We start from the raw sequence: 14602 nt of genomic DNA on the forward strand, positions 1-14602 counted from the left end.
GAAGGTAAGGTGAAGGTCTCCAGTCATATAGACACACCTGTACCCGCATTAGAAAAGGAGAAACGTAAAGATTTTGATGCAAATCAGTTGTGACAACCCAAATTAGTTTTGACTGAAGCATAAAGTAAGTAGATGAGTAAATTGAGAGTTTTACTTTCAGTGCATTTCTGATGTTTCTGGCAGTTTGGATCGTCAGGATTTTTCAGCAGCAAAGAAGCTGTCAAACACTTCTCTCTTTTTTTGTCCTGTCTCATCAAGCCTACCTCTGTCTCATCTGTTTGTCGTAATGATTAAAAAATAAAAGAACTAATTTCCTTTAATCTGCAGGAATAACGTTGTGCTCAGATTGGCGTCCTTTCATTAGAGACTTTTAACGGCTGGCTGCTGTCGAATAACAGGCTTCACCAAGCAGAACGATCCAATGCAAAAGTTTTGAATGTGCAATCAGTGTTTCCTGGTGACTGCTATCTCTGCTGTCTTTCAGATAACCTTCAAGTGTCAGAGAAAATAATGCGCTGTCATCTTCTGGCTGGTGGCTTCAGTTTGAAGTTTGATTAATTGCTTTGTTGCTGCAGCAGCCATCAGCAACAGTCAGCAAGTTCCCAAAAGGTGGCAGCACAGACTAATACCCCATCTCTGTGTATATATGTGTGTATTAATGGCATGCTGAGGACTTGACTACTCGATCATGGGAACAAAAAAGAAGATTTAGGTGTAGGTTACGAAGAATAATATTTGTGTAATAATAAAGTGATCACATATTTGGAAAAGAGAAAATTTTTCAAGAACAAAGATATTTATTTGGACGCTTAGACTGTTTTGCAGAGTAAGATTACATTTGTTTTTAAGAAACTGGACGTTTTCAGTGGATTTCGTCTGCTAAATGTGTTGTTTTTATAAAAGTGTCCTCACACTGCACCGAGTGTATATTAAAATTAATAATTTGTCAGTTAAGTCTTTCTGTAAAGGCTCAAACTGAGTATTAGGTCCTTTAAAACAGGATGTGACGTGAGAGGACTGGATGAGATTGAAAAACACTTTGGACTGGACTATACTCAAAGATCAGCGTGGATGTGTAAGCTAGGTTTCATTTAGTCTGACTAGTGAGGATAGGGCAAGTGAAGTCAGATAAGGAAAAGATAATCTGGATAATGTTGAGCTCGCTTCATATTACAGATACAAAGACCCATATCTCACATGTTGGGGTGGCTGTGGCTCTGGAGGTAAAGTAGATCATCTATCAATCAGAAGATCAGCAGATTGATCCCTGCCTATTCCAGTCTGCATGTGAAGCAGTTTGTGATCTTTATGTGTAAAAAGTGCTATATAAATACATTTTACTTACTGATTTAATTGAGTTCAATTGAACTGAATTGAACAATGTGCAAAAGAACTGAAATCAAATTATAACCTGTAAGATGAATTGACAAACAGAATGAGGATCCAAATACACACCTGTGGGAAGCAGGTGGAATTTCAGAGAAGATTTAAGAGAACTGAGTCAAACATGTGAGGAGACAATCAGAAGCCGGTGAAAATTATTAGGAGAGAGCAGGTGATCGTGCAGGAGTGAGGAAAAAATAATGCATAGAAGATGTGAGAAGCATGCAGAACATCAGCAGCTGGAATCTCACATAACCATAAAAAGCTCAAAACTGAACAGCTAAACAGCTGTCAGCTAACAAAGACTGATGTTCCTGATGTTAGAGTCAGGGTCACAAGGCTTAATGTCAGGGGTTAAATACTTAATTATGACAAAAAGCGTCCTTATAAAGGATGCTGGTATAAATCTGTGTGTGTGTCCCGCAGAGGAGATCAGTCCCCGTTTCCTGCTCTGGAGCATCTTGTTGGTCAAACACTTCCCTCAAGAAAGAGTTTTCTCACGCTGTAAACCACACACACACACACACACACACACACACACACACACACACACACACACACACACACACACAGTTAAAATAAATACACACATTTGAATCTCAGTTGTGCTTTAATCCCCATCCTCTCTCCATCATCTGCTTTTCTGGGGTGTCACTGTGGGTCACAAGTGCTACTTCCTCTTTTGGTGACACAAGGGTCAGAGGTCAAAGTTGAACATCTGTTTGGGTTTTTTTTTCTAATGGTTTGTGAGTATGTGAGAACAGAGGAAGAGAGGGTGAGTGGGAGTGAAACCATGGGGGAGTTTAAAAAAAAGTCATGGAGTTATGGCATTTTGTGTGTGTGTGTGTGTTTGTGTGTTAACCATTGTGTGCGTACATGCACACACAAAGCAGAGCCCTTACATCTATTCTGGGGACTGAAACTCAAATGAAAAAGGAAAATCATAAAAATGTCACTGTGATGACTTTGATTTAGGATTACAAATATTAAAGTACTTGATATGGGAATGCTTGGTACTGAAGTGATGTAAATGTGAGTGTGTGTGTGTGTGTTTACAGTGCACAGGTCAAATCAATCCCCTGGTCACTTTCTTGGGAAACACTGGTGGATGAGAATCTCCTCACACGTCGCCTAGCCATGCAGTAAGGACACTCTCAGACCCACTGATAGCTCACGGTGTCCCTGTTGACAAATCCTCCCACACACACGTCTGGTTTGGCTGCTGCCCCCAGGCTGTGGCCTCTCAGCTGGGACACAAAAGCAAATGGAGTCCCAGGCTCCGTGTTGAGGATCTGTAACCTTTGTAAGAACATATCCCAGCACTACAGGGGTCTCCAGACCACTCTCCCCAGCCCTGGAGGTTGGGTCCTCTCATGGGTGTAAAAGTCTGAGTAATTACTTTGCTTGTGCTTCAATATGTTATTCTTCCTAAGGGAATAGAAAGAGAAGATCCCTTCTTCCTATCTTCTTTGATAAAAACACTAAATGCATTTTTCTGTTTTTATCTCGAGGCGTAGACTGAATGAAGGCAATAGATACAAAACATTATATGTTTTTGATTTATAGACTGACTGTGTTTTGAGCAGGAAGTCTATAAGTAACGCTCCCCAGTGCTTCTTTCTACTTCTTCCTGGGGTTACCCTGAGGCTTTCCCAGGCCAGATGAAACATTATTAAATGTCCTCAGTATGTTTCAAATCTAATTAATGCTCTAGAAATCCTCTAATAATGGAACGTCTCCATAATGTATCAATTTTAGCTGCTGCTTTGCAGACCTTCTTATGCATATTAAAGTTCCTCATGTTTTATTCTTTTGTAATCTTATTCCTTTAGTCACTATCCAAAGCTGTGACTCTATTATAGATCCTTGTTATGCTAAACTGGAACATATGTTCCAGAATCAACATCATACTGAATTAAATAAGACTTGACAGTATTGATTGATTAAAAAAAAAAAAATCATCAGAAAGGGAGAAGCAGGGGTTTTCCCCCCACTACTTCTATTCAACTGTGCTTATTTGTACAGCCAGAGCATGTGGAATGCGGTTTTGAACTTGCGGATGGGCACATCATGCAGAGGACAGATACATGAGAAGACCTTCTTCGTTTCCTTGTTGACTGCTTTCTTGAGGTCATTGACTGACCATTGACTGATCATCTTGTAGATTTAGTGGACCTGCTGCACTAGGCGCAGGTTGTTTTTCTGAGCTCGTTGGTGTGCTTCTTTGAGAAACCCACCCAGAAAAGGCACAGAAGGTAGCCATTGGTTGGCTTCATATTCAGCAGTAATGACCTGCTACTTCTTGACCATGGAACAGCATCCTTGCACGGGTCAGGCCCATGCTGTGGAGGTTGGTAAGGCTGTTCATGTCTTGAACATGCCCAGCAACAAGCTGGAACACGTGATCAATCAGTGAGCCTCACCTTGAACACCTCCCCCTTCACACCATCTGAGACGATTCTGGATCTCTGAGTCCTGCTGACTGGGGTCTTGCAGAGATTCTGGATGCTGAACATGAGTGGTGCCTTGACACCAGTCCGTCTTGGAGAAGGCATCCACAGTCTTGGATGGATACTGTCCACTAACTAAACTTGCTGACTTGAACCATAAAACCGAGGACTCAAAATACAGAGTCCAGTCAATTATCATCAGTTGTTATTAATCTCTGACTATCTTCCACAGTTTGTCTTTAGGGGTGACCAAATTCATAGGCTGTATCCTTCTGAGGACCCGGCCTTCGTGGTCTACGTGGCCCTGGTCTTCAGAAGGCTGGGTAGGCCGGAAATGAGCAGCTGTGAAATTGGACGTCTAGCCTTCAGTTTTACATCACCAGCTGTCTTAGTGGAGTTTAATAAACTCGGCCTTTCTATCTAAAATATAACAGGACACTGGCGTAAATTCTCAATCATCTCACACTTCTGTTTAATTAGTTTGACATTTATTGAGCTATGTGAAACTATATACTATACTATTACTTTAATCTCAGCCAAACCGATTTACTCACAAATGAAACACTGAAAAAAGCCAAACAATAACATTTTTAAATTATCTAAGTGACTTATATATCATGTTTAACCTGAGTAGAGAAAGACTAGGGGGGTTGAAAACGATGTGCTGGGAGTTCGCTGTTATCGCCCCGGCTAGCTATCGACTTGTTGGGTAACAGACATCTCCAAAAATGTCGGAGCACTTTTGCAAATGTGTGATATCTTGAAAAACTGAGCAGATATTTGAAGTTTACACACCTGAAAATATCACAAAAGTTTATTTTGTGACCCAGAAAGAGTAATAAGAGTAATATTAAAACTAAGTAGCGGCCGCCATTGTTGGAAACTGGAATTGGCTGGGCCTTACTGTGAATTCTGGGATATGGTGGGCCACCAAGGATACACCCGACGCATCCTTCAAATTTGGGGAAAAGGAGGACACATTTGTTGGCTGCATTCAGAGGAGTCTACATCACACATCGATTACATCATGTAATCTGCCTACACATGCCGCCTCGGGAGGATGCAGCCTATGAATTTCGACACCCCCGTTTTGTCCTCCCTCTGGTTCTGCAGGAGATTTCTTCCTGTTATAGGGGAGTTTTTCCTTCCCACTGTCACCAAATGCTTGCTCTTGGGCCGGGAGTTATCTGATTGTTGGGGGTTTCTTTGTTTTATTGTAGGGTCATTACTTTATAATATAAAACACCTTAAGGTGACTGTTGATGTGGTTTGGCACTTTAAAAATTAATGTGAATTGAATTAAGTTAAGTCAGCGATCCTTGATCTGTACAGCTGAATTATCAGTTTTTACATAGTTAAATTGATACTTTTGGAGCAGTAATCTAGACTGTCAGGTCCTGTCAAGAAAAAAGAAATTTGGAAGGCTCCAAATTTGGAGGTGTTCCTTTTCTACAAATTACCTTCATAACTGTTTTTTTTTAAAAAAAACTTTATAAAAATATAAAGCACTGAGCACGAGTCTTCCGTTAGGTGAGAGGTACAATCAGATTGGAAAGCTCCCTCCCGCTGCACTGTGCCGAAAATAGCGCTTACACTTTTCAAAATAAAATTAATGGGAAAAAAATAATATTTGAAAACTCTACCAACATTGAGACACTGTTATGGCTCTTATATTACCAACCACACATAAGTTAAAATAGTCTTCTCTCATATTAACCTGGGGGAAAAATCATTTGAAACATACTCCTAATTTGCCAGTTTACAAACAGCATCTCTGAAAAAGGCCGATTTAATCCTGATTTGGCTTTAGTTTGACCTAAATTTATCCTTCTATCATGTACATGAACTATTCCGAAAAAAAAAGAAAAAAAAAGACAACCATCAGTGCGTGCGTATCATTTGTGCCGCACGAGCGCCATAACGGCTTCTGAGCGGACACGATAGTGGTCGTAATATATAGGCATTTCCTGTCACCGTGCCTTCAGTATAAACCGCAACCATAAGACACCTCGAACAGGGATAAAGACTGCGGAAGAGACGCCGTGACCCGTAAACCTGCGTCAAAGGTCGGGTAAGTGCTGGGGTGAGCTCTCCTTCTTTATCCTTCTGTCATTCGCAACCAGGCTACAGCATCCTCAGTGTGCCGTAACACGACGTCTTAACTGAGGACGTTAAGAGATGGTGCTCTGTTGATGTGAGAGAGCCAGACTTCATTGAGCATTCCTCCAGTTTGAGTCGATTTGGCTCTTACTGCTGGCGCGTAGCTTCAAAATAAACAGTGTAAAATATCGGAGTCTTTGAGATGTGAGTCTTCATTTCGGCACCGTGTAATGCACCGTGCACACACAATTCAGAAGAAAAAAAAAACGTTTTGCTGCTGGTCGTGGAAGGAGGCTGGGTCGATTACAAGCGGTACAGTTTAAAAAGTTTAAGGATTTATAAATTTACATCTTCTTATTATTTCAGTTATTATTGCCGAATATTAGATTGGATCACATTGATTTAGAAAAATCACAAATTTTTATAATATGTCTGTTTTTACTGGTCCGCGTGTTGAAAGTCTTCCAACTGTTTGATTTCTGAATGGAGGTTTGTTGATATTAATGCGTGGCAGGACTGAATCACAATGAAGGACGCTGAATAACACGTGAAAATAAACCCGATTGGTCTTCCCTCCATCCATCCATCATATTTTTTTTATGCAAGCAAGACTTGAACCTCGTCCTTCTGAGTGCAGCAGCTTGCATGAATGAAAGACAATACAGTCGATAATGTGCTCTCTTCAGTGCGCCCGCTGACCGCATCAAAGTCCCGGTTTCTGTTTTAATGCTAAGCATTGCAGTTTCACGTGTGTACCCTGCAGGCTCTAGGATTCACTCAGGTTTTAGGGATGATCTCCCATATCAAGCTGCTCTGTATGCAACCACACGAAATCAGATTAAAGAGTTTAAAGTGTCCATCATTATAAATGTGCACATGCCAAAACATCAGAGCAGGTTGAGGTCCCTTAAGGATAGTGTCATATTTCACCTTGTTAATTAAAATAGCATTATATTTACTCTATTTATATATATAATATCAAATAATTCTAGTTATTTTAAATAAAATATTAATATAATGACTTTACGCATCTGTGTGATTTACCTAAAAATGTTTGATTTTACAAAAGAGGTTAATATATTCATACAATCATACAGACAGATTGTTTGTGCTGTAGAGGTTTAAATAAAAGTACTACACATGATAAAAGTAGATATGCCAGATTAAGCGATATTTCTTTAGCTGCATGTTTGTAAATCCACTTTGCTCTTGACATGTCAGCAGGCTGTTGAGGAAGCCTATAATAAACCTCCTTCTCACCCTTAAACTGGTACAAGTTTGGAAATCTGATAGGAGGTGACTTTGTATCAAGCTGTCTGAATATACAGAGTTTTACTGATTTTTATGAGATTTGAACCTTCAAAATAAAACTCCTTTTTTTCTTTTAAACTATAGGGATTTTCAGTTTATAGAAACTGCTGAGCATACCACACAGGCTGAAGGGCAAAAAAGGAGACAAATGTAATGTGGGATCAAGAATATGTGTAGTGAAAATGAACACAAACAATTTAAAATAATGAGTGAAAATGACACAAGGACATTTTGGTGTAACGTGTAACAGATTAGGTGAATGCATTTAGCATGCGTACACATGATGACATTATACATGTGCAGAGAATGAACGAGATGTCTGTATTCAAAGCATATATAGTATTTAAATATTTAACTGCCTCAATATGCTGGTTTTAGTATTACTTCATGTTATTCCTGCATTGTACAAGGTGTTTTAAAAAATGGGGTGTAAAGTGTTGAATCTACATTGTTGACTTTAAGATTTTGTGTCACATGTGCTGTGCTTAAAAAACAAACAAACTAAACAGTAAATATCGTAAATTCTGCAATTGTTCTTTTTGTGTACTAGTACAGTTCTAGTCATCATGAACTCGTATTTTAAATTGAACTAAGTTGCCAAAAAGATGAACTATAAACTAAGGTATAAATAAATGTAATTATAGATATTATAAATAATGATCTTCGTACTATATTTTTCAAAACCACTAAATTATTATATGGACTGGTTCTTACATAGTTCTTGTTTATTCTATCTAAAGAAACTGCTTTCTTACTCCAATTAGTAGAAACCTGTTCTGCATCAGGAGCCACATTATGGAAATTTGCAATGAGAGACAATTAGCATTTTTCTATATTTAACTGTGGATTGTGAGTAATTCAGTGTAAGCACATCAACAGTACTCACTTTATTTGCAAATACAAAGGTTTTATTTTGAAAGACTTGGATGGAAGCGCTTCTTCATACATGATGTAAGCTGACACCATCCATACAGACAGGCAGCAGTGAGTGGAGCAGCTGAATCTCTTGCGGAGCTAAAAATAATCAACTTTTTCCCTCTCCAACTCTCACCGTATTTTGTTTCTGTTCCTCTCCCTCCTTTCTTCCTTTCTTTTTTCTTTCCTTTGTCTGTTTTCCTTGTTTTTGTTTTTATTTGCTTTTTTTTTTTTTTAAATTCAAGCATTCTGAATGAGACGGTGTTGATAAGGCTTATTACTTTACTCTGAGGTAAGACACTTGGTTTTATTACTACCATTGTAGTTTTCTTATTAAGCTGCTTCAATTTAAACAACTCTAAATTGGGTTCCTGAATTATCCACATGTAGTTTAAGTACTGGGCTGTATAGTGTAACGCAGGTGTTCAAGGTTAACTTACTTGTACTTCCAGGTGAAATGATGCACGTACATTAATTACATCCTTCTGTGATGGTAGTAAAAGGGAAAGTAATACGGTAATAAATAAATAAGTAAAGAAGTTAACAGTAGGCAGAAATTTGAGGTGAAACTGCTTGAAACAATACACTTCTCCTGTAAGTCACACAGTGATAATTTCTCAGCAATAAGGCAACAGAATGCTGTGTAGTGGCTGCATATAAAAGTTGAACGTATACCGCCATGTAGTGATTCAGTAACTAGCCGTTGCATATTTAGTAGGGGTGCAACGATACACAAAATTCACGGTTCGGTTTGGTTCGATATTTTGTTGATACAAAAAAAATGTTCATGCCTTTTTAATTTATCATTTATTAAAATTATAAATATATATTTTAACTCAAAAGTACAATTTTTAAATTTAACGTTGCTGAAACAACAAAGTAAAAAAATTAAATCTATCTAATCGAGAAATCACTCATCTTTGGAAAAGAGAGTTTATTACAGAGAAATGGCTCTTTCCAAAATAAAAGCTATACTATACGCTATATTCTATATATGGGCTATATTCTCAGCAGCATATTAAACATATCAGGTCCCCATAAGGAGAATCATGTGCTAATGGCTGTCTAAATGACTCGGGTAAAGTTTGTAGCATGCGTGCTTGTTGTTTTTGTCTGCTTCCACTTGTCTTTGCACTAGGATGATGTCGGCGTAAATGTGCAGTCATATTCGTTGCGTTCCCACTAGTGCTGTCAGCGTTAATCTTGTTAAAATGACATTAACGCCATAACGCGGCAAATCTCCGTTAACAAGTTACCGCGGATCGCCCCGTGCTTGGGGCTGGATGGCGTCAACACGTTAACAAGCTAACTGCGCTAAAGTACTAGTTCCCACAAATTGAGCATTGCGTGGCATATCCGACATACTGTTTTACTTTTGTCCATGACACACTTACCATCAGGGTCATACGTCACATGAAAACCAAGATAGTTCCATAGATCTGAATGAGGGTGGGGGAGGTTCAATTTTGGGTAGCGTTGAGGTAGTTGCCATGTTGCAACGAGCTTCAAGAGCAGGGCTTAGCTTCTGTCTTGCTAGCTTGCACTGCGCTCAGTGGATCTGCACTCGACAGTGCAGCCTAGGCAGAGTAGTCGAACGCAGATCCACTGAGCGCTCAACACAGACAGCATCGTCAGAAGAAAAGTTGATAAAATAAATAAAAAATGTTGTATTGTTCGATACATATGCGTACCGAACCGAAGCACTGTATCGAACGGCTCAATATCGATACGAGTATCGTTGCACCTCTAATATTTAGGCCTCAACATTAGCATTTTGCCAGGTGTCATGCTAGTTTTCTGAAGTCAGAAGTGATAATGAAGTAGAATAAGTGATTGGAAGTGCACACAGAGGGGCACTAGCTACTGGCATGCTTGGGTATCAAGGTGCATCCAACTCTACAGGTGCAAAACCCAGAGCACATAACTGCTAATTCATGCTAAGTAAAAGATTTGAATAAAATATTTGTTTTTCACTCACAAAAACTTAAGCACAAAATTCTTGGATGAGTTGTACCTGACAGCAAGCCATAATTACTGTTCAGTTAGTCCCATTAAAAACTGCTTCAGCAGCACAATCACAATATCCAAGTTACTGAGTAGAATTAGCGGACAAGGTCTAGCAGAGAGCTAGAAAGGGGTCACACCCCTAACCGTAATATTTAGCAGTACAACGCCAGAATAGGTCATAAAAATGTCACTCCAGTACAGCTGTTATAAGGGGGTAACTATCCAAAGAGGCAAAATCTGTTTTTTGTTTTTATATTATTTTTGGTACCAGACTGTAAAGACTGTTTTCTGTTGTAGTTTGATCATTCAACATGGGAGCATTTGGGTGTTGACTCACTTTTAGAGGCAGCCTCAAGTGGTCACTAGAGGTCACTGCAGTTTTTGGCACTGGCTTCATTATCAGCCCTGGGCACTGCTGCCATTTCTACATAAGATAGAGATATGCTCTTTAATAAAAAAAAAACAAAAACTGTTTACTTTAATATCTGGTGAGTATTTGGATTTATTACCAAGTATAAATATTAGCTATTAGCTTAGCATACTGCATACTGTCATCTGTTGGGAGGTGTTTAATAATCTACTGATATTTTTCACATTTTCCCCCTTGTGTTTGAGGCATATCATATCTGATTTTGTTACAGAACTAATTTTAAAAAAGGGAAAAAAGACATGTTTAGTTAGAGTCAACGCTAAAACAACACACTTCACATAAAGCCAAACCTTTGTAAATAAAGTTGAAATTTGGGGAGTTGTTGTTTCAAGTTAAACAGCTGCCCCTGCTGTTACACCCTCTACAAGAAGCCTTGTGTAGATGAATTAGTGAAATTGTGCTTCAAAATCAGTTTTAGTAATAAAGAATTATTTATGTTGTTGTGATAAGTATAAGGACGTTAAAGAGATGGTGCAGAAATCAGCATCTGGTCTGAAGGAAAAACCCTAAAACCTGGAAGACTTGGCTGGATTCCCACAAAATGAAATAGCTGGCAAAGGACAGATGCAATGATACCATAAAATATAATAAAACAGCTGGTTAAATAGTTTCAGTAAAATGAACAGTAATACATTTTTTCCTAATGTGGCCCTAATACTCTGTCGTAGGCTGCAGACTTTTCTTTTTCTCTTTTGTTCTATTCTTGGATCTTTATGATGTCACGAGTAAAGTCGAGTGCATTTAAAAACGGCAATCTTTGACCAAAGCATCAAGGAATACAAATGAGTTTTCAAACACATTCTGACGATGTTGAAGATGTGCTAGTGAGGTCACAATTTTAACCCTAACCCAATGTAAAGAAGGAGGGCATTCATGTCACAGATTTGAATCGCAGAGCCTGGGGTTATTGGCTCTGCGTATTAATCAATTACAGAAGTAAGAACGGCATCATGAGATCTAGGATGAGGCTTTTCCAACTCTTAATATTCACTTAACATTAAGCCATCATAAGCCGGCCGGCACATAACTGGACGGTGTCCCTGAAATAGCTCTCATGCCTCTCAGAAGCCTGAGTGTAGCACCGAGAGTGTGTGTGCACTTTGTGTGTCAGGCCACAGAAATGTCTGAACTTCAAAGCTGCTGCTGCTGCAAGATTACATAAAATGATTATTTTTTATAAAAATTATCTCAATTGTCTTTAGTTTAGTGTGGTTTGCGATGTGTTGGCTGATTTGGGGCCTTATTTTTCCAGACTGACTCAGGACTCATATGGAGCAGTTGGATGGCGGCAGGGCCTTGTCATTTTGTGGCAACAACAGCACTGCCTACAGTGTGAAAAATGGCGTGCTGAATAATCCGTGCTTCGTGGATGCTCTCAACCTGGTTCCTCATGTCTTCCTGCTCTTCATCACCTTCCCCATCCTCTTCATTGGTATGTAACACACTGCTGTATTTGTGACTCTTAGAAAAAAAAGTTTTTCTTCTTGGAAACTGCTTTTAATTTTTCATGTAATTAATTTATGATAAATGTCAAGTGGGAGCTTTTTTCAGATTTGTTATGGAATGATTCAGGTGTATTTTGAAGGACTAAATAAAGAAAATAAACATTTTCACAGGTAAATACTTATCTGCATTATGAACACAAAAGAGTTTTGGTATATCTGCAGCATAAAGTCACAGCTGTGGACCCTGTGTTATGTTTTAGTGTTCCCTGCTTATATCTCTTAAAGCGTCGCCTTCATTACTGGAGTTCACTACAGTTGTCAAGACTGAACTAATCCAGTGAGGATTACTGGATCTGAGTCAAATAGACTGTTTTGATCTTTCTTCTTATTGTGTCACATGCACTTCATTGTGTTTAATGGATATTGGTCTATACATATTCTAGGTGTCAGCTATTGTTTTTGGATATGCATTTTGAAGCCTCTGTATTAGTGTTTTGGCTCCTGCTGGATTTTGGACCGAGAGTTTTGGGTGAGAGTGCTATCATCTGAGGCTAGTAAGCTGTATTAGCAAGCTGCATTTATGTAAACTATGGGTGCGATGTGGAGCTATGTTGTCAGGAGCACTTTGCTCCTGGTAGAGTCTCCTAAGACAAATTGAATCAGGGTGAGATGTCAGACAAAAAGCTGATAAGCCCTTTGATGAAAAACAAAATTAAGACTCCAGTTTACCCTGCATAGGACAGGGTCAATGGGGCCCCACGCTGGTGCCAGAACAGAGGTAGGCTTTTTGCCTCTTGTATAACAGTTTTTTTCCCAGTCATTGAGAGCGTTGCTTCCATGCACCTTTAGGCCGGGATGGGTCCAGACTTACCCTGCTTTCATGTTTTTTGTCACCCCTACAGGGGTGTTACTGGGAGGAACGGCCTACCTGATCTGACTGTTATTGAACCTCTGTACTAATGACAATTGGTTAGTTGATTTTTGTTAGCAAGTGATTAATTGCGTAATAGTCATCTTCATAATGGTGAATCAGGGACACTGATGTTATGTTTCAAACATTTTGAACTGCAAATGTACCAAATTTGATCCAACAGAAATGAAGGCCCTGTGGGGTAAAATAAAAAACTAATATTTACTATGTCATAGTATTAGATATTTTAAGAAACCATTACCTTTGGGATTTAACTAAAATTAATCAATTGTTACTTGTGAGATTGGAGCTGATTGGAGTTTAGTTCCACACTCAATAACATCTCTATCGCTCAGTGAACTCATCATTTCCCTGCAGTTATGGCGTTTAGCTGAGAAAGGTCGCGGGGTTTATGGGAGCTGACATTTTTTAAAGGCCAAAAGAGCATCTTTATTTAAAGTATGAAGCAATATGACAGCGTCTCAACTTGTTTCTCAACAGCATAGGAGAAAAAGATTTGCTTCAGGGCTGGATTTAAAGTTAGTGTTTTGGTAACATTTGTATTGACGCTTTCTTAGTTCAGAAATTCTGGCTATACTTTAGCTTTTTTTTAGGTCTTATAACATTTTGAAGAAGGGCCAAATATAACCAATGAACTGATAGACTGGGACCAAAAAACCCCCATATTGGTCTAGCCATTTCGAGTCAAGATTTCAGCTATGAAGCAAACTGACCGAACCCAGCAGTCGTTAACAAGCATTTTTTTTTCTTGTAGTCATTATTTTCCCAACAAAGAAAGCATATGAGGCTACTGAAAGAAGGAGGAGAACTTAATTGCATGGGAAACATGGCAGGAAGGCAATGATCATAAGGCCAGTTTGATTCATTCGTGTTTACGACTAAAAATAGATGCTTGTGAAGTGTAAAATATGTTTAGGAGCATGTGTATGAATAAAGAAAATATAGGTTTCAGCCAAGCAGCCCCTATAGTTTTTAATGCAACACCAGTAAAGATGTTCTGCACATTTAGATTACTTTTAAAATGAACAGTATAAATGTACCAATAAATGATATCCATCCATACATCCATCCAGCTATTTTCTGCCACTTATCACTTTAAAGAAATTAAACCTTTTTTTCATGGGATAGTAAAATATATAAGGTGACATTAAAATAGTGATTTGCTGACTTCAATTGCCTGACAGGGATGTGGTCAGAAAGTGTCTGGAAAGAAAGGAACAAAAACCCTTTTCTAGGGCTTTGAAGTGAATGATGAAATCCCTTGTCTGACTTGTCTGAGCTGTGTTACTGTAATCTTCTATTCTAGCATGACTCTGTGTAATCTGACTGACTGAGCAGATGTGTGGGTGATTTTAACTTTCCCTGTTGTGCTCGCTCGCTTGGGAATACACACACGTGCACTGTTTTTGCTATCTTTGTGCGGTCGCTCATTGACATGATGCGTTTTCTTGCCCTTCTTTAACCCCAGCCATTAAGCAAAATCTTAACATGAAAAATGCAAATGTTTTGAAGATCTGTCACATGTACTCCTATCAGATATGTCCTTGTGATAATAGTTTTGAGACAAACATTGGTCCTCAGAAAGATAGCAAAACACACACACACACACACACACACACACACACACACA

General features: G+C 38.8%; 1 protein-coding gene across 15 annotated transcripts in view; it reads left to right on the top strand.

The window, feature by feature from the left end:
• The first annotated feature begins 5724 nt into the window (after nt 1-5724).
• Nucleotides 5725-14602, top strand: part of abcc9 (ATP-binding cassette, sub-family C (CFTR/MRP), member 9) — a 75764-nt gene continuing 66886 nt past the window's right edge. For 7 of the 15 annotated variants that reach the window (XR_006054318.1, XM_042220155.1, XM_042220162.1 and 4 more), the window contains exons 1-2: nt 6974-8451; nt 11849-12028. Coding sequence is in view for 12 of the 15 variants with exons in the window: in XM_042220155.1 (XP_042076089.1) it covers nt 11866-12028 (163 nt within the window). In the remaining 3 variants the exon portion in view is untranslated. Of the gene's footprint in view, nt 5917-6971; nt 8452-11848; nt 12029-14602 lie in introns of those variants that run through there. The other 8 variants (XM_042220164.1, XM_042220165.1, XM_042220158.1 and 5 more) reach the window with 7 other exon arrangements.

This window comes from Haplochromis burtoni, unplaced genomic scaffold (assembly GCF_018398535.1).
Source record: "Haplochromis burtoni strain Fernald_Lab_line unplaced genomic scaffold, NCSU_Asbu1 Contig_44, whole genome shotgun sequence".
NCBI lineage: Eukaryota > Metazoa > Chordata > Actinopteri > Cichliformes > Cichlidae > Haplochromis > Haplochromis burtoni.